Consider the following 27,205-nt stretch of genomic DNA (forward strand, 5'->3'; position numbering starts at 1 on the left):
TTGGGGTCTGTCACCCCCCATCCCCAACTGCTCTCCACCATCCCATGAAAAGAAGTCCACATTCAGATGAGCTCTCCTAGCCCAGAGCTGGATGCAGAAGAAGGGCTGGAGGCAAAAGTACCATCTTATGATTCAGGGGGTTGTGTTTTTCATGGCATGTAGCCAATGGAGAGGGGCAAGGTCAGTGACTAGGGTGAAGTGTGTGCCCAGAACTTAATAATGGAATGAATCCATAGCCCATTTTACCGCTAAGGCTTCTTTCTCGATTAGGAAGTAGGCCTTCTGCTTCAGGTACAGCTTCTGGCTAATGTATAGTATGAGGTGTTCGTTACCTCCTACTACTTGCCATAGAACGGCTCCTAGGCCTACATCTGAGGTGTTCGTCTGTAACAAGAACTCCTTGGTGAAGTCAGGGCTGTACAAGATGAGTTCCTGACTGAGCTGGGCTTTCAGAGTTTGAAAAGCCTCCTCACAGGCTCTTTTTCACTGGATCCTTTTGGGACTCTCATTCGTGAGGAGATCAGAAAGAGGAGCCATAATGGAGGAGAACTCTGGAATAAAGTGGTGGTAGTACCCAGCCAGTCCTAGAAATCAGCATACTTGTTTCTTTGAGGGGGGAGGCACAGCTGGAGGACCTGAACCTTGCTAATCAAGGGTTGGACTGTGCCCTTTCCCAATGTGTACCTGAGGTAGGTGGTCTCATCCTTACCAAGGTGACATTAAGTGGGGTTTGCTGTCAGGCTGGCCTCTTCGAGGGACTGTAGCATCACGGTCACGTTTCAAGTGGTTCTGCCAGTCGTGACTATAAATCACCATGTTGTCTAGGGATGCAGCTGAACACCAGCTATGGGGGTGGAGAACTTGGTCCACTAGTTGCTGTAATGTGGCCGGGGGGCCCACGCAAACTGAAGGGCATGGTCTTGAATTGGAAGAGACCAAAGAGGGTAGAGAAAGGTGTCTTTTCCCTGGAGTTGGGTGTGAGGGGGTTCTGCCAATATCCTTTTGTTAAGTCCAGAGTGCTGATGTACTCTGCCTTTCCTAGCAGGTCAAGCAGCTCATCAACGCGTGGCATCGGGTACGCATTGAACTTTGATACTGCGTTGACCTTGTGGAAGACAATGCAAAAGTGGGTGGTTCCATCAGGTTTAGGGATCAAAAATACATGGCTTTTCCAGTCACTGAAAGACTCCTTGATCATCCCCAATGCTAGCATTGAGTGGAGTTCCTGTTTCATGGTCTCTCTTAGTTTCTGGGGAAGGGGCTGAGGGTTTTCCCTGACCTTAACTCCTGGTTCCGTCTGAATATGATGGGTTATCAGGTGAATCTGCCCTGGTTGGGTCGAGAAAACAGAAGAGAAGGCAGTGATCAGTTGCTGCACCTGATTTCTCTGCTCTGGGGTAAGATTGTTCCCAACCTTGTTGTAATTGGTAATTTAGGTAAAATATCTTGCATATTTGTTAGAATGTGGCGAACTGAAAAGAGTAAAGTAGGTAAAAATGAACTAACTTATATCATTTAAACTTATTTACACAGAATATATTTCTCTTCTTTAGAAGGGCCACTCTGTTCTGTAACTTAATGCATAATTCCAGACCTGGAATGACTGTTTGCCTTGATAAAACTTCCTTCTGATGTCCAGAATATTGATGTGAAGAACTGGGTTTGAATTTCAGCGGGGATAAAATGTGAAGACCAAAATATGAGACTGGAGCTTCAGTAAGGCTACCTTATTCTTTAACATAAGATAACAGGATCCCAGCATATAATACTGTTACCAGATTTGGCCGTTACTTTGGGGTATGCTCATTTATTAGGGTTACTCTTCTGGGTGGGGGAGGTCTGTAATTCTATCAATGTACGGCTTGTGTTATTGTGTTATCATACGGAGCTGTATTTCTCCCTGCTGCAAGTTCCCTCCCAATGGAGCTACCCTGCAGGACCTAGGTTCCCCAGGGCTGGGTTCTTCCAGCCCCAGAATCACATACACACACACACACACACACACACACACACACACACACACAGAGCGTGTCGGAGAGGACCAGGTTAATCAGCACTCCCAAGCTGACCCCTTATATGACCCTGGACTCAGTAGGCTGGATCAAGCAGCATTTCCGAGCTGTCACCCTCGTAGCTCATGGGCCCCGCACCGGAACAGAGCACGCCTGAGCAGGCTGGGTCAAGCAGCACTTCCAAGCTGCCACCCTCATATGTCCCAGGTTCAGCATGTCCCTCTCCCTACTTTCACGTTACAATTGTTCTGGTAGTAACCCACTTGATGAGCAAACCCCACAGGATTTTTGGGCGCTGCAGGGGTCTTTAGCTTAGGTATGAGGAGTGTTGCTGCAGAGCGAATGAGGAAGCCAAAGAACACCCACGAGGGGGAGAGAGAGAGAAGCAACCAGCTTAACCAAGAAAGTTATTTATTGCCAGGTAATAACCATAGGGGAGCCAAACAAACGAAACAGTTATAATATTAAATCTAACTTAAATTTGATTATAAAAGTCAGGTTTAGAAAACTGTAACTGATCACACAAGTTGGGCTCAGAAGGCTATACCGAGAGAGAGAGAGAGCTGGGTTCTCACCAGTCCGTGAAGCTTGAATCAATTGGGGGTCCCAGGCAGTGATGGTAGCTGAGGGTCCGGAGTGCTGGAGACAGGCAGAGCCCCCAGCACGATCAGCCAGGAGAAGATGAAGTCCCAATGCAACTGATGCAGATTTTGGATTCAGGCATCAGAACACTTACTTGAGCATGGGTAGGGGTTTTTATAGGGAAACAACAATGGTTCACGGGAGAACACTAGATTTATTTATGAATAAACTGATGGCTCAAGGGAGTATACCAAAGTTGTTTTGTTCAGGCTAGACAATAAGATCTGATCATTCCTGGCTATGGACGGTGTTCCTTGGAGGGAGTTCACAATGCAATTAGGGAGCTTCACTATTTTGGATACCAATAAAGGATTTATTACTAGAATTGGTCTGATAACTACTGAGCTGCGTGTATGCAGGTGTGGGTTCATTAACATCTGGAGCAGAGATCCCCCATCATGCAGCGCTTCCCTGCTGTTCTGGTCCCAGAGTTCCATGCAGTTCTTGCCTTGGAATCTCTGTTTTCCATGCCTCCCTGTCCCATCTTCAATGCAAATGAGACTAGGGGAGTTTCCTTAATCCTGTCACCCTTGTCTCAGGGATTTAGGTGTGTCTCCAGCTGCCTTTTCATTGCTTTTTGTAAGTCTTTCTTCTGATTGGTTTTGGTTCAAGCAGAGGCTGGGGGGCAGGGAAGGTCTTTCGTGAGTCAGACAGGCTGGGTACTGTGCCCTGGTTCGCCACGAACACAGAGCTGATGTAGTTTACCATGATAACAGGATCCCAGCATATAGTACAGCTTTGCTGTTCAGGTCAAGATGCTGCATTGGGTCCATCTCAATCAAATGGTTAGGGTGCCTTCATGGTGGGGATCTCTCATTTTGTAGCCCTTAGTCGCACCTTTGCAGCAAACATGCAGGTTACTACTCCAGCTTGTGCATTTTGTGTGCAGTCCTTGAGTTTAGATAACTCTTCAATGTACCCCTGAGGCAAGAAACCCACCAAGCCTTGAATATCTAGTTTCAGGTAGACTTCAGTGTATCCTGTGGGTTGTATTACAAGACTGGACTCTGCTGGCACCTAGACATTTGAGGGGGCACGGGCGGTTGTGCAAATGACATAAATGCAAAGATAATGTCTGTCTAGTAGAGATTAAACTCATCCAGTCTGCTGAGATTGGGGACAGAGACCCTGGTTTTGCTATATGCTATACAGTACCTAGTATACTAAATAGTGAGTCCTTAAATCGAGAACCATGTAAGTATTTAATTTACTACAATAACCTTCCCCCGCCCCCCTTGAAGCTTTATAATTAACAAACCCTTTTGTTTATTCCCTTTTGGGGTCCCTTTTGGTTAACTCCTTAAACAGATGGGGCCCGTTTCATTAGTAAAAACTACCCCAGGATCATTGTTGTTACCAGGATTACTGCAGGTCTTCTTGCATAGAAGGGGTGGAGTAGGGGGTTTTGGAGGGAGAGTGAGGATGGAGCTGAGTTTACTTTTAACCTTTCAGTGTATGATTATGTTGCCTTCCTTATGGGTAGCCTCGGCCGGAGAGGCCTGGTTCCCTCCCCCGTGTGTGGAGCTGGCGCTGACACAGCACGTAGGAGGCGGCGCTGGGAGTGCCCATTGGCGCAGGGAGAGGAGGACGGGCAGAGCCCGGCGGCAGCCTTAGCCTCAACATCCAAGGGGAAGCGGAGGCAGGCTCGGCGGCGGCGCTCTCCCTAGAGCCCGGCAGGCCGACGGGCAGCAGGATGCTGGAGATCCAGCTGGACGATGGCGGCGTGGGGGGGTACCCGGGGGACGATTACTGCTCGGGCTCGGTGATGTCGGAGCGGGTGTCGGGCCTAGCCAACAGCATCTACCGCGAGTTCGAGCGGCTCATCCGCTGCTACGACGAGGAGGTGGTGAAGGAGCTGATGCCGCTGGTGGTGACTGTGCTGGAGAACCTGGACTCGGTGCTCACCGACAACCAGGAGCATGAGGTGGAGCTGGAGCTGCTGCGGGAGGACAACGAGCAGCTGCTCACGCAGTACGAGCGCGAGAAGGCGCTGCGCAAGCAGGCAGAGGAGGTGAGCCTGGGCCGCTGCTTGACCAGCGCCTGCGGGCCGGGCCGGGCCGCGCCGGCCATCCATGGGGAGCGGGGGCGGGCTCTGCGCCAGCCGCTGCGCGATGCCTCCAGGGATCGGGCTGGGAGAGGCCTGCGCCACCCTAGCCAGGGAGCCCGCACCGCTGGATCCCCCCTCCTTTATCCTCGGCACCCGGCCATCTCCGGGGGCCAGCCAGGCCCCCTCCGAGACAGCAACCAGGGTCTCTCTCATCCCCGGCGCGGCCACGACCTCCTTTCCCAAGGACCCCCGGGTACCCTGAATTCTTTACCCCACAGCTGGGGGCTGACTCAGCCAGTATGCTCCTCCCACCCTAGGACTCCCTTTCCGGCTCCAGTGCAGCTGGGATGGGAGAAGAGGGGTGGGTGCCAGCTGCTTTCCGAGGAGCACAGTGCCATGGCCGAAAAGCATCTGGCTTGTTCGGGTACCAGTAGCAAAGTGTCATTGCTGCATCTAGCGTGGGAACTCTCGTTTGTAAACATTAGAAGAGGAGCCAAGAGCTCAAGTTGCTTGTTGTAGGGGCAGTGCTGTGTCTGCCAACTGTAAATGAGTGCGGAGATGGAAGTGGAGCTCCATGGATTTTAGCTGTAGCTCAGGAAAGCTTATGCTCAAATAAATTTGTTAGTCTCTAAGGTGCCACAAGTACTTCTTGCCTGAGCCACTCAAAGGGATTGACAGCTCTGAGCTTTGGTTTAGGGTGAGGTAACTTGATCATTTGGTTGTATTGTCAGTCTTTTAACTGTAGGCTTGTTGTTGAGTCATATCGGGTGAGTCCTACATTGTAGGGGGCAGAAATGTTCTGTGGATTGGCCATAGGCAAGGCAGGAGTAAATCTTTTCTCTTATATCGGCAGGCTCTGGTTTCTATCTCCCTTAAGTCAAATGTAGACGGTCAAAGTGTTTTCATTCCAGTCTCTAATAGTGATTCCACCCCCCCCCCCCCACACACACACACACATCACACTAGCATGCAATATGGACAAACTTGGGGATGAAGGCAGGACAGGGAAAAGCAATGGTGATTGTAAGGAAGTTTGACATGCAGTGGGAAGACCTAATAATTCTGGAATATCTTTCTACAAGAACACCTTGTTCTACAGCTAGGGTGCTATCAAAGTGTGGCATACATCATGTATTTTTAAGTGTTGTCTCTTAGCTGTGATTAGATATACTCTTGAATGCATTGTTCCAGAGCCATAAATGTTCTTGACAGCTGTGATCTTACATTCCCTGCAAACATATCCTGGAGACTTTTACCTTAATTTTTAAAGTGAGATAAGATCAATCAGAAAATCGTCTTTTCCTTTGTCCCTGAATCTAGGATTGTATTGTGTGAGTAGGCAGGATCCATTGAAGATCAGTATGAAAGTAAACGAAGTCGAGAGGTCAGCATTTGGTGAAGCTTCGCTATTAAAATAATTGTTGCCAACTTAAAAGCAAGAAAGAGGAGAATAAACTAACAAAGTAACTGGGGTTCTGTGAATTTGAAGAATGTAGTTTTAAAAAATAACAAAATAAACCACTTGGAACCTATGCTGCTAATATTTGTTTCTGATGAGAACAAAGAAATTTAAAAAATCAGTTTACTTTTTATACTTCACTCAATTTGGTTCAACAGTGGTAGTCCGTGTCACTTCATTAGGCTAGTGCACTAGCAGGCTACACAGTGATGTAATGTTTGGAAATGCTTTTAAATCTAAACAATAAGCTGTTCATTTGGAATAAAAACAACCTTCTCAAGATATTGGTCTCTAATTCTGTGAATTTATTTTTTACCAGACCTACACTTTGGGCCTTAATAACATGCCTTCTGCAACCCAAAATGTAAGGTTTGCTGGCTGCCAGTTCCACTCTTATCTTAAAAAGAAAAGGAGTACTTGTGGCACCTTAGAGACTAACACATTTATTTGAAAATAAGCTGCTACTCTGAAACTCTTATCTTAGTCATGTCTAGAGCAGTGCAATTAAGTTGATGGGGAACAGCCTGGAAGTGGCTCATGAGAGACACAATCACCTGGCTGAAAGAGGAGCAAAATTCCTTGATCACTAAGACCCAAGAGGAGCCTGGGAGGGAAAGAATAGCTCAGTTCCACACCTCCCTCTTGCTGCCTGTGCTCCTGCCACTACTAATTCCAAGAGCGGCTCCTCCGCTTTTACAGCTCATCCAAGCACTCTGTGGAGCCTTTTCAAAATAGCAATCTCTGAACTGTAGGGAATGAAATCCATCCAGTTGCATCAGCCCTTCCCTCCCCCCGCCTCCTCCCCCCCCCCGCAACAGTCAAATGATTGTCCCTTAATTAACCCAGGATCATGTTGATTTATTTTTTACCATTTTGGACCAACTTCTGTTGGTGAGAGAGACAAACTTTCACACCACACAGATTTGGTCCAATAAAAGTTATTACCTCATCCACCTTGTGTCTCTAATATCCTGAGACCAACATGGCTACAACACTGCATACAAAGATATACTAGATCATTCATGTTATTTCACTTTTAATCTTTTTAAACTATGTCCCCCACTTAATTTTACAGTTTGGTATGAACTTTAAGTATCTCATGCTCAAGGAAAATGTGTGCATTAGTATCAAAATTATATCATTATGGAGTTACTTCATCCTAGGGTGACCAGACAGCAAATGTGAAAAATTGTGACGGGGTGGGGGGTAATAGGAGCCTATATAAGAAAAAGACCCCAAAATCGGGACTTTCCCTATAAAATTGGGACATCTGGTCACCCTACTTCATCCTGCTTTCAGAGATTTAGAGTGTTGGCCAAATTCGTTGGCCGTAAGTCTTCTCCCTAGAAAAGTGATTGGAGCTGAGGGCTTGGAAAACAAGAATGTTTCCTAACATGTTTAAAGAAGAGAGGGAATCATAACTTCATCTTTTCCTTGCACCGCTGGTTAAAGCCTCTTGAACTCCATAGAACAGAACTCAGACTGGCACATATCAATGATAGGTCTCACTTTCCAGTGAAAAGCTTTTATGCTCTGCTCTCTTGACTGAAGTTCAAGGTCTATAAGCAGCATCCACTGGAAAATTGCCACCAAAAAAATCCATTTTGATTTTAAATGAGCAATCTCAGCAATTGTGACTTCTTATTTCTGAACAGTAAAGTTCGCTTCTTGCCTAATCAAACTTTCAAGCTGCTACATTTGAAAGGTTTTGTTTGCATTAGCTAAATAAGGATTAGTTTAATCCTTTGCTTTTAACTTTAGGAGTCAGGCTTGAAATACCTGCTGAAAACTCAGCTATTTGTATTTTGCATTACATGCCCTTTAACTCACTACCAGAAACATGTGTTCGCCAAGCCATCGGAGTCTCAAAGATTTCTTCTACTTTCAAAGCCCCTGTCCGATCTGACACTGGAGCTGGTGAGGACCGCTCTAGAGTGGGCCTGTGATGTGACATTTTCCTTTCTATTAGCCCTAGAACCTGTTAACAAGTTGATTTTAAAATATAGCCTGCTGGAAGCTACTATCTTTGAGACCTCCTCTTGACTTCTTGTGTGTGTTTCTGTGCTCTGATCCCCTCAGCTTTTTTAAGGGTCTAGAATGGCGATTGACTGGGCCTTTGCAGGGGTTGCCACTAATATGTGGAACTCACTGCCCTTAAGCATCTGGCCACCATTCCTTCCTAGTTCCCACAGCCAATAAAAATATTACTTTTCAGGCATGTGTTTTTGTAATTTTAGGTAGCCACCATTTAGGATTTCCCTGATCCTCCTCTTTAAAAAAAACAAAAACCTTTTGACAATTGACTATTTTGTTCTTGTGTGATGATTTATGATATCTCAGTTGTTTATTTCTAAATGTTTGTGGGGAAAAATATAAATGTATCATTAAATCCTGTTGGAGACTGGCCAGTGGTTACTTTAGGCCAGCTTTTCAAAGATATTTAGGTGCCTTAAGATACAAATAGGCTCCTAGTGCAATTTTCAGAAGGGCCTAAGCAAGTTGGCAGCTTTTGAAAGTCCCACTACGCTCCTATCAACATTTGTAGGTGCCCAAATACCTTTTGAAATATGGCTCTACCTGCCCTGTTGAGGAACACTTTTATACACTGTCTCCCCTATCCCCACACTCTAATTTTCTTGTAAGGTATCTAGGAGACAGTAAAAAAGTTTGTCTATTAGATTGTAGCTATGGTGTGTACTCAAAGATCTGTTTCTCTCCCTTGTGACTTTTTTTTCTTAATTGTCTTGGTTTTTTCTGTCTCAGTGATGTGAATCTCACAGTCTAGGAAAGAACTTACTCTTGCCCCATCCTGCAATCTGACCTCAGAAATAGTTGCTTGATGTAAATTTCTGCAGATTGGTGGTGATCTCATACCACAAAAGACAAAAAACATTCTAGCAGACTCTATATAAAAAGAGACTCGGCCCATCATACTATACTAATAACTAAGTGCCATTCCCTTTATATTCTTCAGACCCCTATTCACCCGCTCCTGTTGGTTGCAGACATTGACATGAGTGAAGATGAATAGGAGAGATGGGTGCATTGAATTTCACCCACAGAATGAGCAGCACAATCTCTGTGTTTATGTTGTCTTTTGAGTTCTTTTGTTAAACATTATTATTTTTAATCTTTTTAGTCTTGAAACAGGATGGCTACTGATCCTGGAAATGTCTTGGAAAACACTGAGAAATTTCTCTGAGACTAGATTTTTTTTTTCCCCTGCTGAATGTACAAATGTTAAATTTCTGAGTTACGACACTTTCCATCTGTCTTGTTATAGACTTCAAACGTAAGCAGATTTTGTGACCTGCCCTTTCAACTAATCAGAAATAAAAAGGAGTATGACTGAGTGGCTATAATGGGATGATCTAAAAAATTCCAAGCGTTGGTCAGGTATTTAACATAGTATCTTCTTATCTGTCCCTCTAGTCAGAACTGTATTTGGTTTAGAGCTCACTAGGTTATCACAAGTTATGATTAAAATTCAATACTGGATGTAATAAAAAAACCAAGTTTCCTGGAAATCCTGCAATTTCAAATTCAGACCTCAATAAATATTCAGTGGAGGTAAAATGTTTCATTTTCCCCTTTCATCTGACTTATGTTGTGGGCAAGTAAGAGGAGTAACTATTCCCTTTAGCAATAACAAACATAGAGTCAATAGTGTGATTGATACCAACATCAGGGGACTGGAACACATGGCTTATGAGGAGAGGCTGAGGGAACTGGGATTGTTTAGTCTGCAGAAGAGAAGAATGAGGGGGGATTTGATAGCTGCTTTCAACTACCTGAAAGGGGGTTCCAAAGAGGATGGCTCTAGATTGTTCTCAGTGGTAGCAGATGACAGAACAAGGAGTAATGGTCTCAAGTTGCTGTGGGGGAGGTTTAGGTTGGATATTGGGAAAAACTTTTTCACTAGGAGGGTGGTGAAGCACTGGAATGTATTACCTAGGGAGATGGTTGAATCTTCTTCTTTTGAGGTTTTTAAGGTCAGGCTTGACAAAGCCCTGGCTGGGATGATTTAGTTGGGGATTGGTCTTTGAGCAGGGGGTTGGACTAGATGACCTCCTGAGGTCCCTTCCAACCCTGATATTCTATGATCAGATTGTGTATTGCGTTAATGTCAGTTACTTTTTGCTTTTTTTCTTCTTTATCCATGGTAAAAACAAAGCAATCAAATTAATTCCTCTTCTCCCTCAAAAGATGCAGTGATATTACTCAGCTCAAAGTAAATAAAGTAAGGTATGCCCTCCCGCCCTGTGAGGACAGGTGTGGGGGCTGGTTACTGGCTTAAGGCGTGTCTGAAGAAGCAGCTTTAAATTGCTTCCTTTCCTTCTTTCTCTTCTGTCAGCTTGAGGTAAATGAAGAGATCATCTAAAGCAGCTTGGGAGCAACATATTACCCTCTCCAACTCTCCATTATGTGTTTCAGATACCTGACTTGATTTTATTTATATCCTTGTTTGTGCACTGTCTGATCAGAGAGGACAAAATTAGCAGAACTTGGATGAGGTTTATGTGTGGGACAGAAATAGGGACTTAAATTGAGTTTGGCAACAGTGTAATGTCTTGTTAAACACAGAACACCCTGGTTTGCTCTCTGGGCCTTGGTCTACCACTGCCTAGGCTGGGCAGTGATAATCTCTCAGAGGCAGAATATTCCACCCTTGTTAGGTGGGGGGCAGAGGGGAGATGTATACCTCCTATCAATCAGGAGCAACTCTTCTGATATACTGAGTAGACTTAGTGAGTGCCAAAGAGTTTTCTAATGGACACAACACACCTGCTCAACGTACAGACAAATACAACTAAAGCTCATACACCAATCTGGCTATTTTTCCTACAGTCTGGGAAGAGAGTACAAATGTCTATTTTTAAGTGTGTGGAAGCTTCACAAATTATGGTAATGAAGGGCCATCTACATGAATCCTAAATACAAATATTTTTAAAGTCAATCTTTTTATTAGTATTTATGATTGTTACAATTACTTAAAAAAATCTGAACTTAGAAATTCAAATAATATGAGGAATTACTTTTATGTAAAAATCAGTTCAAAATGATTGTGTTCCCAGGCATTAATAAACGAAAGCCATAGTCAAGTACCCCTCAACACACACAACTAAATATGACACACTGTAAACCCCAAATATGCTCCACTGACATCTTCTCTTGATGAAATGCAACAATCTGTTCACTACTGAGTGAATTTTCCAAGGTTATCTTTGGAGCATTCCAGATGTAGGAAACAGGGACATATCATTTTTGTGGTTTGGGGAGAGGGACTAGATAATAAGGAAAGGCCAAGAAGGTAAGCAGGCTTTCTAATTCTTTAATCTTTGTCCCATGGTACTTTTGGAAATGAATTTGGCCAAATAAAATTTAAAAAATTATCATAAAAAATGTCTGACAGAGCGTCAACTTGGATGTTGCTTTGGTGAAATTCTTCATTATTTGTATGAACCAGATTATCCTTTTTGTAGAGCCAACCTATGTACCTAGTATGGGAATTCCTTAGTGGCATTCCTCACCTATTCTAGTTTTTAAAATCGGTTCTAAAACAGTTTAATCAAACATTTGAGAAATCTTCTCTGCAAATCCATGGGGAAACATCACCATGAAAACTAGCAACTTTAAGCTGAGATTTTCAAAAGAGCCAAAGGGAGTTAGACACCCAGTTCCCACTGAAGTTCAATGAGCTTTGGCACCAACTCCTTTTGTTTATGATAATAAATACACCAGGGTAATGATAGTTTGCTTTGGGGGGACTGTTTGTGGATTGCTTCTAGCACACTGTAGACCTTAACAATATAATAATAAACAGGCTCCTTTGAAAATCCCAGGCCAAGGGGATTGTGTCAGAGATGACAGGTCCATAGTGTTCCTACTGTAAAGAGCTCTGGCATTGGAATTTCAGAATACTTTAATCTGCAAAAGAAAAACTGCAGCCCTGGAAAAAATCTAAACTTTTCTTTCTGTTGAACTAACAACCAAGTCTTCTGTGTTCTGGCATTGTGATTTGTCAAGCATCGAAACATGTGCAGGCTGCCCTGCAAAAACTAGTAAAGAAATAGTCCTTGCCCCAAAGATCTTACAATATGGTCAATATGTCCCACAAAGTGAAGGTCATAAACAGACCCAAAGAGTTAGTGTGAGTGTGTGTTGGGGCAGAGGGGATGTGCAGAGGAAGGACAAAGTGAAGATCACAGATTACTCGGGAGTCATATTGCATCTTGGTGGTTCTGTTTCCTCCTCCTCCTCCACTCCAAGACGTAGGCCATGTCTACGCTACGGGGACTATAGCAGCAGCATCGCTATTGTAGCAATGCCAGCATAACCCCATACTATAGACACAGTCTAGTGTTATGAAAGGGATTTTTCTGTCATTGTAGGAACACCACCTCCCTGAGTGTTGGGGGTCAGATGGTAGCTAGGTCCATTGATCTAGCTGCATCTACACCAGGGGTTAGGTCAGTGTAGCTACAGTGCTCAGGAGTATGGATTTTTCATACCCTGAATACCTTAGATATATTGACAGAAGTTTTACACATTGACCTGGCCTCAAGATGTAGGGCATGGGGGGCATTGTCTCCCAAAACTGCAAGCCTCAGGCAGGCAGCCTGAGTATGCAACATAATGAGTTCTGCAGAGAAGACAGGACACATGCTGCTACCAGCTTGTGCTTCTGAGACAGGGAGTCAGAATTTTTTTATAAACAGAGTGATTAACAGGTGATTACGATAAGAAAGGGCTGATGAAGTGAGCTGTAGCTCACAAAAGCTTATGCTCAAATAAATTTGTTAGTCTCTAAGGTGCCACAGGTACTCCTTTTCTTTTTCCTAAAGTTAAATGATCTGTTCCAAGCTTGGTGAACTGCAAAAAGTAAGTAGCCTAAATGACAGAAAGTAATTGTTACTACCTCTTGAATACAACAATTGAAACAATTGTAGAAAAATCTACAAAGTTACTAATACGTTTCGTTGAGACGATAACTGATTTTTTTAGACAAAAGAAGTACAATAGATCTAATTTACCTGGATATCAGTAAGGCATTTGATACAGTTCCACAAAAGAAATTATTAGTTAAATTGGAGAAAATGGGGATTAATATGAGAACTGAAAGGTGGATAGGGAACTGGGTAAAGGGGAGACTACAACAGGTAATACTGAAAGGTAAACTGTCAGGCTAGAGCAGTGGTTCTCTGCCCTGGCCCACATGCAGCGCAATTAGCACCCAGTTCAGCTGTATGCTAAAGGCTGCCCGCATGCCAGGTTCACCAGGTTCCTGGCTGCCTGGTGAGGAGGGGTCCGGGCTGCCCCATGTGGTGTGAGTCTGGGGTTGGGGCTGTCCCCATGGGGTTGCGGGTCTGAAGCTCTGGGCTGGCCCCGAAGGGTAGGGGGTCAGGGGCAGCTGCCTGGCCCCATGAGCTCTGGGGCCGGAGCAGCCGTGCGGTGGTGGTCCGGGGTAGGGGCATCTGGCCAGCCCCGCGTGGCAGGGGTCCGGAGTCACAGAATCGTAGAATATCAGGGTTGGAAGGGACCTCAGGAGGTCATCTAGTCCAACCCCCTGCTCAAAGCAGGACCAATCCCCAATTAAATCATCCCAGCCAGGGCTTTGTCAAGCCTGACCTTAAAAACTTCTAAGGAAGGAGATTCTACCACCTCCCTAGGTAACGCATTCCAGTGTTTCACCACCCTCCTAGTGAAAAGGTTTTTCCTAATATCCAACCTAAGCCTCCCCCACTGCAACTTGAGACCATTACTCCTTGTCCTGTCCTCTTCTACCACTGAGAATAGTCTAGAACCATCCTCTCTGGAACCACCTCTCAGGTAGTTGAAAGCAGCTATCAAATCCCCCCTCATTCTTCTCTTCTACAGACTAAACAATCCCAGTTCCCTCAGCCTCTCCTCATAAGTCATGTGTTCCAGACCCCTAATCATTTTTGTTGCCCTTCGCTGGACTCACTCCAATTTATCCACATCCTTCTTGTAGTGTGGGGCCCAAAACTGGACACAGTACTCCAGATGAGGCCTCACCAATGTCGAAGAGAGGGGAACGATCACGTCCCTCAATCTGCTCGCTATGCCCCTACTTATACATCCCAAAATGCCATTGGCCTTCTTGGCAACAAGGGCACACTGCTGACTCATATCCAGCTTCTCGTCCACTGTAACCCCTAGGTCCTTTTCCGCAGAACTGCTGCCTAGCCATTCGGTCCCTAGTCTGTAGCTGTGCATTGGGTTCTTCCGTCCTAAGTGCAGGACCCTGCACTTATCCTTATTGAACCTCATCAGATTTCTTTTGGCCCAATCCTCCAATTTGTCTAGGTCCCTCTGTATCCTATCCCTGCCCTCCAGCGTATCTACCACTCCTCCTAGTTTAGTATCATCCGCAAATTTGCTGAGAGTGCAATCCACACCATCCTCCAGATCATTTATGAAGATCTTGAACAAAACCGGCCCCAGGACCGACCCCTGGAGTCCTAGGCTCCTGGCTGGCCCCGTGGGGTCTAGGGCTCCTGGCCTGCCCCGCAAGCTCCAGCTGCGTGGGGGGGATCCCGGGTGGGCTGGGGTCCGGGGCAGCCGCGCGGTGGAGGGCGTGATTGGGGTCCAGGGTTGGGGCACTGCTGGACAGCCCCGCGGGGTCTGGGGTCCCAGCCCCTGTGGTGCAGGTAACACATTGTGAACTGCATATGCATCCCACAATGTATAATAAGTTGAGAGCTACTGAACTAGAGGGAGGTTATTAGTGGAGTTCCTCAGGGATCAATCTTGGGACTAGTCTTATTTCATATTTTTGTTACTGACCTTGGCACAAAAAGTGGGAGTGTGGTAATAAAATTTGCAGATGACACAAAGTTGGGAGGTATTGCCAATACAGAGGAGGACTGGAATATTGTACAAGAAGATCTGGAGGACCTTGGAAATTGGAGTAATAGAAATGGGATGATATTTAATAGTGCAAAGTGCAAGGTCATGCACTTAGGGACTAACAAGAAGAATTTTTGCTATAATCTGGGGATATAATAGTTGAAAGTGACATAGGAGGAGAAAGAGCAGGGTATATTTGTTGATTAGAGGATGACTATGAGCCATCAATGTGATGTGTCTGTGAAAAAAGACTAATGTGGTCCTGGGGTGCATCAGGCGACGTATTTCCAGTAGAGATAGGGAAGCGTTAGTACACCTCTACCCCGATATAATGCGGTCCGATATAACACGAATTCGGATATAATGCGGTAAAGCAGCGCTCCGGGGAGCAGCCCTTCTCATTATGTCTGAATTAGTGTTAAATTCGTGTTTAAAATCACAAATTCGTGTTACCACAAGCGCTTCCTCTGCGCCCCCCCTTACTTACTGCAGCCCCCCCGCCCCAGCTCACCTCCACTCTGCCTCCTCCCACAAGCACTCTGCTTCTCCCCCCTCCTTCCCTCCCAGGCTTGCCGCGCCAAAGAGCTGATTTGTGGCAAACCTTGGAGGGGGGAGAAGTGGAGCGGTGGCGGCACACTCAGGGGAGGAGGCGGAGCAGAGGTGAGCTGGGGTGGGGGGGTGCGGGGAGGGCTGCAGCAAGTAACTGGGAGGGGGTGGGGGGAGAGGGCGCAGAGGAACTGCACCCTGCTCCAGCTCACCTCCGCTCTGCCTCCTCCCCTGAGTGCGCTGCCGCCGCTCTGCTTCTCCCCCCGCCTCTCTTCTGTCCAGGCTTCCCGTGCCAAACAGCTGATTGGCACGGCAAGCCTGGAAGGAAGGAGGCAGGGAGAAGCGGAGCGGCGGTGGCGCACTCAGGAGAGGAGGCGGAGGCGGAGCAGAGGTGAGCTGGGACGGGGAGTGGGTTCCTCTCTCTACCCCAATATAACGTGGTCTCACCTATAAGACAGTAAATTTTTTTGGTTCCTGAGGACCGCGTTATATCGGGGTAGAGGTGTACTATTATACAAGGCACTGGTGAGACCTCATCTGGAGTACTGTGTGCAGTTCTGATCTCCCATGTTTAAGAAAGATGATTTTAAACTGAAACAGGTGCAGAGAAGGGGTATGAGGATGATCCAAGGATTGGAAAACCTACCTTATGAGAGGAGACTCAACGAACTTGGCTTGTTTGGCCTAACCAAAGAAGGCTGAGGGAGTTATGATTGGTCTCTATGAATACATCAAGGGAGGGAGAAATACCAGGAAGGGAGAGGTGTTATTTAAGTTAAGCACCAATGTGGACCACAGAACAAATGGATATAAACTGGCCATCCACAAGTTTAACTTGAAATTAGGTGAAAGCTTCTCACCATCAGAGGAGTGAAGTTCTGGAGCAGCCTTTCAAGGGGAGCAGTGGGGGCAAAAAACCTAAGTGGCTTCAAGATTGAGCTTGATAAGTTTATGGAGGAGATGGTATGACAGGACTGCCTACAATGATGTGTGGCCCAATGGTGTCTTTCTGTGGCAAAAATCCCCAACAGCTGGAGACAAGACGCTAGATGGGGAGGACTGTGAGTTACGACAGAGAATTCTTGCCCAGGTATCTGGCTGGTGGGTCTTGCCCATATGCTCAGGGTCTAACTGATCACCATATTTTGACTTGGGAAGGAATTTTCTCCTGGGTCAGATTGGCAGAGACCTTGAGGATTTTTCATCTTCCTCTACAGCATGGAGCACGAGTCACTTGCTGGTTTGAACGAGAGTGAATGGTAGATTCTCTGTAACTTGAAGTCTTTAAACCACGTCAGTAACTCAGCCAGAGGTTTGGGGTTTATTACAGGAGTCGGTGGGTGAGGTTCTGTGGCCTGCAATGTGCAGGAGGTCAGACTAGATGATCATGATGATCCCTTCTGACTTTAGTAAGAGTATCTGAGTAAGAATTTACATTACAATTTTAAACCTAACCAGTGGCCCTTAAGTGACTTGCCACAAGATGTCAGAACATGTTAGTATTAGAGCTGAGTGGGTCTAATATTTATTTAATTTTCTTTCTTGATATAGGAACTAGATACAATGCTCCTGTCAGAGATTTCTAAGTTATTATCTGCAAAAAACCTAGAGTTTTCAGTTTTCCAAGTAGACCCTGGAATCATGGTTAAAGTTGCCCCTCCACCCTCCAAAAAATCTGAAATGGCACCCCTGTGGGCAGGCATGGAATTTGCCCCCCCACGCATGGCCCCATTGGCCTGACTGGCGCTGCCCCGCAAATATAAAAGTCAAACTATGCCTATGATTCAGGACTAATCCTGTATGAAGTATAGATGTAAGGTTTATTAAATGCTGTGAAGAGGCTGATACATTAAGGAGTATTTTTTCTTCTTAGCCTCTTCCATGAATCCCCATATTTGAGGTATTTTATTTTTAACCTGATGCTGTCTATCTTCACTTTCCATTTCAGTTATATTAGCTGTTGTTAAACTTAATAGTATCACTAAAGTCCTGTGGGGCTGTTCCTTAGTTAGTAAAATGTCCTCCACTTTCTACTGGGTATAGATGGTGGATTTTCTAATGTTTCTTGTGTTCTCTCAGTTTCAGTTACCTGAATTTGGATTAAAACTCAGTTGCCTAGTTCTGGAGTCATATGATGTTTCTCTGGAAGAGAAGGTGGATGTGTCTGTAATAACAAGGCAAAGCTATGACCCTAAACTCCTGCTCTGTAAGAGCTGATATTGTAGCAGAAATAGATAGCTACACCTGCTGGGAATCTCAGAAGAAAAGCTCTATTGGATTTGATCAGAGTACCTTGCAGTTGCCCAGTAATCTTAGGGTTGTTTCTTGCAAGAGCTGTGCAATTACTGAGCTGTTTTTCTGTTGGACTTGAAATGTTAGGGCACAGTATAACAGTACATGCCACATATTTCTTATATTATAAATTCCTTTTTGCAGAAAAGGGAGATTGAGATGTTTGCTGAAAGGGGTGGAAAAAGGGATTGAGAGAAATAGATAAGGGGAGAAGAGAGTGACTGTCCCAGCAGGCCTCTTCCTGTTCTTTTCTTGTGTAAGCCTTGGAACTCCTCCACTATTATAACCCATGTGGAAAATATGTGGGTGGGTACATTAGTTTTTCACCTTCGGAGTATATCTATAGCAATTAAACACCCATAGCTGGCCCAGGTCCGCTTGTGGGACTCGGGCTATGGGGCTGTAAAATTGCTGTGTAGATGATAGGGCTCAGGCTGGAGTCCGAGCTCTGGGACCCCATGATGGGGGCGGGTCCCAGAGACTGGGCTCCAACCTGAGTTCAAACGTCTACACAGCAATTATTAGCCCTGCAGCCCAAGCCCTGCGAGCCCGAGTCAGCTGACCTGGTCCAGCTGTGGCCATGCTACAGGTCTTTTATTCCAGAGTAGATGTACCCTTGGAGGCCCCAGGTTCATTTCTTCCTGGTGTTAATAGTGAAATGGGCTTGGAGTAACTTTGCCCTTAATCACCATTGTCCTCCTTCAACCCCTTCCCCCCTCTTCCCCCCCAAGCTGAACATACTTGTCACTCTTTGCTCAGGTGAACTCCAGATTGAAGTGCACTGGCAGAGCTGTGTGAGGTGTCAAGACTAGACTAGAAGGGAGCACTGCCGGCCATGATCAAAAAGACGTTGGCGAAGTTCTGAGGGAAAGCTTGCCCCTCGACCTGGTTACGCTATGTCTGGCTCTGGCTAGTGTGGTTGTCCCCTGGCTTTAAGTCATGACCCAGCTAAGCATGTAAGTGTGTTCTTAACTTCAAGCACATCAGCAATTCCATTGACTTCAGTGGGACTATTGATATGCTTGAAATTATGTTTTCAATTAAGATTTGTGTTGGCTCAGGACCTTAATGAAGGCTAAATTCACCCAATATTTAAAAGTTACAATGCAGAACATTAAGGTTGCTACATACCCAGGAAAATGAAATAGATATTCAATTATCACCTCAAGTTTTTAAAATTTACAAGACTATAACGTTGACTGTTGACAGGGCGAATCTTAAAACCATAGCAAATTCTCCAGGTAAGAAATTACCTTTTTATTCCAAGACACTAATTTAACTGACTTACTAGAAGAGTCTGAAGAAAGAGTCTGGGTAGGTCTAATAATTCATGTAGAGTCTGAGGCTCATGTGGGAGTGAGATATGGATGGCTTGACTGCATTATAAGCAACTTTCTTTTAAGCATTTTAAATCTGCAGGAGATTTACATGCACTGTCCTACTGCTCTTGTTTGGTAAAGTAGAAAAATGAGGGGAGCTTGCAGACAGGAGTCTAGAGATCTGAGATACTTGCTCATTTAACTTTGATTTGCAATGAGAAAATAACTGCAGCTAATGTGCAGTCTGACCTTTTGAAGATCTTCAGAAAGGCTGCAAGTGTTTAAAAGCACAGGATTGGGGGTGAAGGAATCTGGATTATTTTTCTGGTTCTGCCACCAACTTTCTTTATGATCTTGGACAAATCAATTAGCCACTTTGTTTTAATTTTCTAATCTGTAAAATATAGATAATGACATGGCTATTTCTCAGGAGAGTTCTGAGGTTTAATTAATATTTTGTAAAAAGCTTTGAAATTCTCATATTGACAGTGCTGTAGGATCATAGAAATGTAGGGCTGCAAAGGGATGGCCCTCTGTGCTGAGGTAGGACCAAATATACCAAGACCATTCCTGACGGGGTTGTCTAACCTGTTCTTAAAAACCACCAATGATGGGGATTCCACAACCTAAGTAACCTGTTTCAGAGCTGAATTATCCTTGTCACAAGCGCTGACTTTCTGATTTCCCTGGCGGCACTCAACCCCTGCCCCGCCCCCACTCTTCCTCTTCCCGTGCCACTCTTCCTGCCCCTTTTGCCCCCTCTCCTGAGTGCGCCCTGCCCTTCCACCTCTTCTTGCCCCTGCTCCTCCTCCTCTCTCCCAGCACCTCCTGCCTGCCCCTGAACAGCTGATCAGCGCTGGGTGGAAGGCACTGAGGGGGAGAGGGGAAGGAGCTGATCGGCAGGGCTGCTGGTGGGTGGGAGGGAGGCGGGGGTGGGGGAGGAGCTGATTGGTGGGTGTTTTTTTTTTTTTTCCCCGTGGGTGCTCCAGTCCCTGAGCACCCACAGAGTCAGCACCTATGATCCTTGTAGTTAGAAAGTGTTTCCTAAATCTACCTGACTACTGTTTGTCCTGCCTTCAGTGGATATGGAGAACAATTGATCACTTTCCTCTTTATAACAATCGTTTGAAGACTGTTATCAGGTCTCCCCTCAGTCTTCTTTTCTCAAGACTAAACATGCCCAGTTTTTTTAATCTTTCTTCATCGGTCATGTTTTCTAAACCTTTCATCATTTGTGTTTCTCTCTTCTAGACACTCTGCAAGTTGAAGTGCAAAGTGTGATCAGATTTACCTTGCTGGTTGCTCTCAGTCAGAATGTTCTTATTTTGCTTTGTTTGTGGTTGGGATTGTAAAGTGATACCATCAACTTAAAAATCACACTTTGAAAATTATTTACCTACAGTTGTATGTGTACTGTCTCTCACACACAGACACACACACACCCCTTGTATTATTATTGTTGTTGTTGTTACCCAGCCGTAGCCCCACACCTGGTGATCTGGTTGCATGGACAAGAAGTCACAGCACTGCAGCTGCACTAGTGCTATTGGCCCTCCCACCTGGACACATCCCCAGCCTTGTTGCGGCCCCGCACCTGGCCAGGGGCCTGGTTGCCTGCCACCACTGCGGCATGGCTGAGTCTCCGTCCCCCACCCCTGCCTCCAGCTTTGGCCCGGGCCATGTCTCTGTTCCTGGCCTGGGGCTGAGGCTATGAGGGGGAGGGCCCGACTGCTCCCTTCCCGGCCCCAGACCCACTCCTGGCCCCAGACCCACCCCCAGCTGTGGCCCCCTTACCCCTGTCCATGTCCCCACCCTCCCTTGCCCCAAGTCGTGTCCCTGCTCCTGTGTCCCCAGCTCCATGGACAGGGGTTAGCAGGGGGCATGACGCCCAAAAGTTTGGGGACTGCTGCGCTAACGGATCTTCTAAGCAGGTCCTTCTCATCTCGCCACAAGTGGTCACTCCACTGAGAGATGGTGGTCAGTGTGATCTTCCAGAGGTGGGGGACTCCCCAGGTGGACCTGTTTGCGTTCAGGCAGAACAGGAAGCGTCACCAGTTCTGCTCTATTTGTGGGCTTACCAGAGGTTCCCTATCCGATGCCTTCTTACTTCAGTGGATAGGGACACTACTATATTCCTTTCTGCTGGTACCACTGGTTCACAAAGTCCTCTTGAAGATCCAGTGGACAGGGCAAAGGTAATCCTGATAGCTCCAGCGTGGCCACGCCTCACTGGTTTGGCATGCTGTTAGAGCTTCCGCTCTGGCCAGACTTACTCTCATAGAACCCCGGCCATCTGCTGCACCCGAACCTAGTGTCCCTGCACCTAATGGTGTGGCTGCTGCATGGCTTAATTTGGAGGAACAAGCATGTTCAGCGCAAGTTCAACAAGTCCTGATCAGTATCAGAAAGCCCTCCACCAGGGCGACCTACCTAGCCAAATGGAAGTGCTTTACATATTTGGCCTCGGACCAGAACCTTTTCTCCTTCTTTCTTGGACTACCTGCTACATCTCAAGCACCAAGGCCTGGCCCTCTTGTCAATTAAAGTTCACTTAGCGGCTATCTCAGCCTTCCATCCTCCGGTCCAGGGTAAATCCGTCTTCTCTCATGACATGACAGTCAGGTTCCTAAAAGTTCTGGAGAGACTTATCCTCAAGTTTGTGACCCTATCGACCTTGGGACCTGAACCTGGTGCTGTCAAAGCTCCTGGGTCCCCCCCCCCTTTCAAGCCGTTAGCTTCTGTTTGCTGCTGCTCCTCTCATGGAAGGTCTCTTTCCTGATGGCAATTACTTCAGCCTGAGGAGTCTCTGAACTTAGAGCCGAACTCCGCTGTACGGTGTTCTACAAGAACAAGGTCTAGCTGCAGCCCCACCCAGCCTTCTTACCAAAGGTAGTGTCACAGTTCCACACTAATCAGGACATATTTCTTCTGGTGTTCTTTCCAAAATGTCACAAATCCAGCAAGGAGCGCAGGTTGCATACTCTAGATGTTAGGCAGGCCCTGGCCTTCTACATTGAAAGAACCAAACCCTTCCATAAGTCGACGCAGCTCTTCATTGCAGTGGCGGAGAGGATAAAAGGTTGGCCGGTTTCTTCTCAGAATCTCCTGCATCAGGTTCTGCTATGAACAAGCAAAAGTGTCACTGTCGGCAATTGTAACCACCCATTCCACCAGAGCACAGGCCTCATCTGCAACATTCTTCACGCAGATGCCGATTCAAGACATCTGCAGAGCCGCTACTTGGTCCTCAGTCCATACCTTCATGTCCCATTATGCCATCACCCAGCATGCGCAGCATGCCAGCTTCAGCAGAGCAGTGTTGCAATCAGCACGTCTGTGAACTCCAAGTCCACCTCCATGGGATACTGCTTGTGAGTCACCTAGCATGGAATGGACATGAGCAAGCACTCGAAGAACAAAAAATGGTTACCTACCTTTCGCAACGGTTGTTCTTCAAGATGTGTTGCTCACGTCCATTCCATGACCCATCCTCCTTCCCTGCTTCGGAGTTGACGGCAAGAAAGATCTGAAAGGGCGCAGATCCGGCAGCGCCTCATACCGGCGCATGAGTGCGGCACTCCAGGGGGCACCAGAACCGGCCCTATGGATACACTAAGGCAAAAATCTCAGGCAGCTGTGCATGTGAGTGTGCATGCACCTAGCATGGACGACAGTTACGAAAAGTAGGTAACTGTTTGTTTGTTTTTATGCCTACCATTAGGGTAGGTGCTTCCAACCACAGTTTGAGAATTGCTGCGCTAGTATATTGAGCTCGTACTCAAGTTTTCACAGTGAACATTTTCGTAGCGCTTTAAGTTGCAGGGTTTAAGAGAGGTGGAAGCTTTTATTACTTGTGTGAATTACAGAGGGTTTATTTCGGTTTGTTGTACACTGACACACAGTGGTTGCTAATGGTTACATGCATTTTAGAAGTGTTAGATACTGAGCAAAGTTTAGCCACACTGGCAATAAATTGACATCTCGCTGTCAACAGATCAGGCTGGACTCAGTAAACCCCAAAGATGGAATGATCCTATTCCTTTCTATCTCTCCAGCCCTTCATCTGTTACTTCAGAAAAACACAACCAAGCATGAATTAAACTGGTATAGTTTGTAGCAAAGTGGTGAATACCCAATTGGGTATGATTCCAGTTAATCCAAAGGTGTTTGGGTTTTTGAACCGCCCCCCCCAAGAAGTACAAATATTGTAAAGCGTGCTAGTGGTGCCAAGCTGTGCCCTCTTGTGATCCCACATGCTGGGGCGTTGATATGGATTCAGCATCCAACAGATTCTGATAGTGAATGTTTAGTTGGAAACATTCCCAGAAAAGTGAATTTCTCCCATCCCTAATGTGACACCCTGGCACCCCAGTATTCACCAATGTCATGTAATTAGGATATGTTTTGCACAAAGTGTGCCTTGTGAGGTATCATTCTAAAAGTCTTGATCTTCTAGACATTAATATCTTGTTGGATTGTATGTGCTATCACTGTATGTGAAGTTATGAAGTTTGGCTACGTATGTGTTACTGAAACATGTTGTGAGGTTGAAAACACCCACAAGCAGCCTTTCAAGTACAACAGTAAAAAGGCCAAACAAGGTTAATGGCTTAGTGAGGAAATGCTCACAAGCACAAGGATTACCCCAGGAACTGTGTACAACAGAAACCTCTCAGAGATAGCATTACACAATGGGAACTGTTTGACCCAGGTCACAGCAAAAAAACTTCCCAGCAAGTGGGAAGAAGATAAAAGGGGAGAAATGACATCATGATGGGACCTCACTCTCCCTACAACAACACACCTGGAAACACCTGAGGAACAAGGACTGAACTGTGAGAGGTGATGGTACCAGGCTAGAGGGATTTCTAGCCTGTGTATGAAATCTGGAAAACCCACACTACAGAGCCAAAGCAGCTTGTGTTGTGCCTTAAGAATCTGCCAGCCTTTTTTATCACTCCGGATATCAGCAGCAAATTCTCATCGTATCTCTTCAGTATATTAAGCTTAGATTGTGTTTTTGTTTATTTGCTAGGTAATCTGCTTTGATCTGTTTGCTATCCCTTATAATCACTTAATCTATCCTTTTGTAGTTAATAAACTTATTTTATGTTTTAATGTAAACCAGTAAGCTTTGCCTGGAGTGCTTGGGGAAAATCTCTGCTTGGTTACCACAAGTGTGCATTGTTTTCTTCACATTGAGGGAGAGGCAGACTGGGTATTAAACCCCAATACTGGCCAGATTTGACCAGAGCAGGATGGTACTGATCTGGGGTCCTGGGCTGGGAAGCTGGGTGTGTCCCTACCTGTGTGAATTCTGGTGAAAGTGCAAGCTTGGAGGGCTTTGCAACTTGTCACAGCAGCATAGTGTGAGAAGGAGCCCATGCTAGTGGGTCAGAGGGCTCAGTGGCACTCCAGTTCCACGTAGCACCCTGGGAGGAACCTGTCACATCTGGTAGTTTCTAATACTGTCAGGAGGGTTGATTTGACTGCATAGTTAAATTTCCTGGCATCAAATCCTGTCTTGGAAGATCTTTTGGTTAGGAAGGCATCTCCAAGCCTAGTCTGTTCATCAGATTGGGGTTTTGGAAGAGAGAAGTAGACGGGGATTAAGTGGACTGCACCAGAGCCCCCTTGTAAACTCTAGTGATTATTTAAATGCATGTTCCCAATCACCCCAAAACAGCTTTGCATGTTACTGTGAAATCCAAAACCATTAACTGAATTTAACAGATTTAAATTGCAAATACTTAAAACAAAATATTAAAAAATCACTTCTGCCTTTATTTACCTGCTGAGTGCAGGTTTTTGTATTTTCTTTTCAAGAGTGGAGAGTATATCTGTTTAAATGAGTGCAGGGAATGTTATGTTATGTGCTTTATATTATGGGTGTTAGCTGTCACAGCAGAAACAGTAAGTAGGTCTGAATTTCCTCTGACTGATGTAAATTGAAGTAACTCCATGGAAGTTAATGGAGTAAAAACTATGAGAGAAAAGAATTAGTCCCTAAATCTTGTTCTTATCTTGCAAGGTAAGTGAAAGAGGAAACTGATGTTCATATATTTTGTTGAAAAAGTGTATACAGTTCAGCATTTAAATATGCTTATTTTGTTAATGGCTTGTTAATTTTTGTAAAGCTGTGTAGTTCACCTTTGAACAAGCAGCTGCATCAGTTTTAGTCAATGGAGCATTCTGAATGCTCGTAAAGAGAGAAGCACATTTTCCCCTGCATCAGCTGTTAATAGCAGTTGAAATGGAAATTGTCTCTAAAGCCAGCCTCCTGCTGGTGGCCTCACACAGCTGAAAAATGGCATGATTTGGGTGTTCTCTTTCTGATTGTTAAAGGAAGAAGATGAAAATTAAGTGCATGGTGCTCCAGCACTGCTGGTGTCTCAGATGTCATGATTTGGCTGTACAAGAACCACACTGAGAGGCTGAGCAATGCTGATTTGAATTCCAAATACTATACAATAGACATATACCTGGTGAAAAATTAATTTGTGTTATGACCCCTAAATCGTGAACCCAGGTCTGTAGGATTCATGGGAGTAGCCTCACCCCAAATCTCCACTTGGCAACCTGCTGACAATCACTTACCTGGGATATATGAAGCCCAGCCGCAATGTGAGGCCTCATCCCTGAGGTCCAATTTCCGAAGTCCCAGAATGGCTGACAGACCTGCTGGCTCTACTTAAACCAGCAGCAGGACCAGTAAGCTGTCTGAACTGGGCTCCACCCTGCTCTGGACTGTGTGCCTTGTGCTTCCTGTCCCTGCTCTCCCAGCTTGATTTCCTGGCATCTGAGTTGTGGTTCCTGACCTCCAGCTTGGCTCCTTCCTCTGACTCTGGTTTCTGATCTCCAGTTTGTCGTCTGCTTCTAGCCTCCTGGTATCTTCACCCAGCCAACTCTTGACTACTGTCTCATGACTGCTGACTCTGACTCCAGCTACTAGGTCTGGCTACGCATGACCTGGCCATGACACTATGTGTGACATTAATGTTGAGTGAAATAAGTATGGCTTCTTGTTAAGGGACTGGAACAGCCTTTCATCTTAAAAAAACAAATAAATAAAATACAAAACTCACTCATGTAGGTCTGATTGTGGGTTTGGGTTGGAATAGCTGATGGCAGTACGTTGCTCTGGACTATGTTTATCTCTTGACCTCTCTTTTTCCAGTTAAAACATTGTCAGCCTAACTTCCTGCAGGGCCAGCCTTATCAGCAACTGCTTGTCTAGGGCTTAGACATCAAATAATCTGAGGAGAACCAGACTGCCTGCATGAAAGCAAAGTTTTCCTCTCCTCTTCTTCAATTAACAGTTTTCATGTTGCAGTGACTTCCCTAGGAAAACCACATGGGGTATGATTTGCACTCCCTTCAGAGTTCCAAACTGACTTTATATCACCCAACAAGGGTCACTGTTAGATCTTACTCCTCTCCTCTTCTCGTGAACTGCTAGTGCCACTTCCACAGTGCTTCCGTCTCCCAGCACCATATCAAGAAAGAAGCAGTGACTGAGATTCAATCTCTAGTACTCCATGTATGGTAAAATACTATCTTACCACCCCTGTGCCAGCTCCAGATCGAGGCTGTGTTGTAAGATTTCCCCATATGTGTAACTCCAAAGACTCTACTTGATTTATTGTTGGTGTGATATGATGGTTTATGACTGTATGTGACTATATTTATTCAGTGTCTTTTCATGGCAGATGCCAGCAAAGGAAAGACACTGCGTAAAGGAAAGATGCCAGTGGGCCAAATTACAGGTGCCTTGTAAACACTTTTACAGGGAAAGTTATTTTTTGCCTTAAAATGATTTTGTGCCAGATATTTTTTCCCTTTAAAGCTTCTGTTGTGTCAGTCATTGCTGATTACTGCATTCTAATCCTGGATTATTACAAACCGGTTACATTGTTGAAGTCTGGGGATAGAATCCAGTAGGAAGAAAACAATGACTAATTTTCTATACAATAATTTCATACTCCAGTAGGGTGTGCATTGATTTTACATGTGTGAT

General features: G+C 45.5%; 1 protein-coding gene across 29 annotated transcripts in view; it reads left to right on the forward strand.

The window, feature by feature from the left end:
* The first annotated feature begins 4,217 nt into the window (after nucleotides 1-4,217).
* MAPK8IP3 (mitogen-activated protein kinase 8 interacting protein 3) overlaps nucleotides 4,218-27,205 on the forward strand; it is a 157,674-nt gene continuing 134,686 nt past the window's right edge. For all 29 annotated transcript variants that reach the window (XM_074965792.1, XM_074965804.1, XM_074965803.1 and 26 more), the window contains exon 1: nucleotides 4,218-4,665. In XM_074965792.1, the coding sequence (XP_074821893.1) occupies nucleotides 4,348-4,665 (318 nt within the window). In that variant the 5' untranslated portion in view covers nucleotides 4,218-4,347. The remainder of the gene's footprint in view (nucleotides 4,666-27,205) is intronic.

The sequence above is a fragment of the Natator depressus genome, chromosome 10 (assembly GCF_965152275.1).
Source record: "Natator depressus isolate rNatDep1 chromosome 10, rNatDep2.hap1, whole genome shotgun sequence".
Taxonomy (NCBI): Eukaryota; Metazoa; Chordata; order Testudines; family Cheloniidae; genus Natator; species Natator depressus.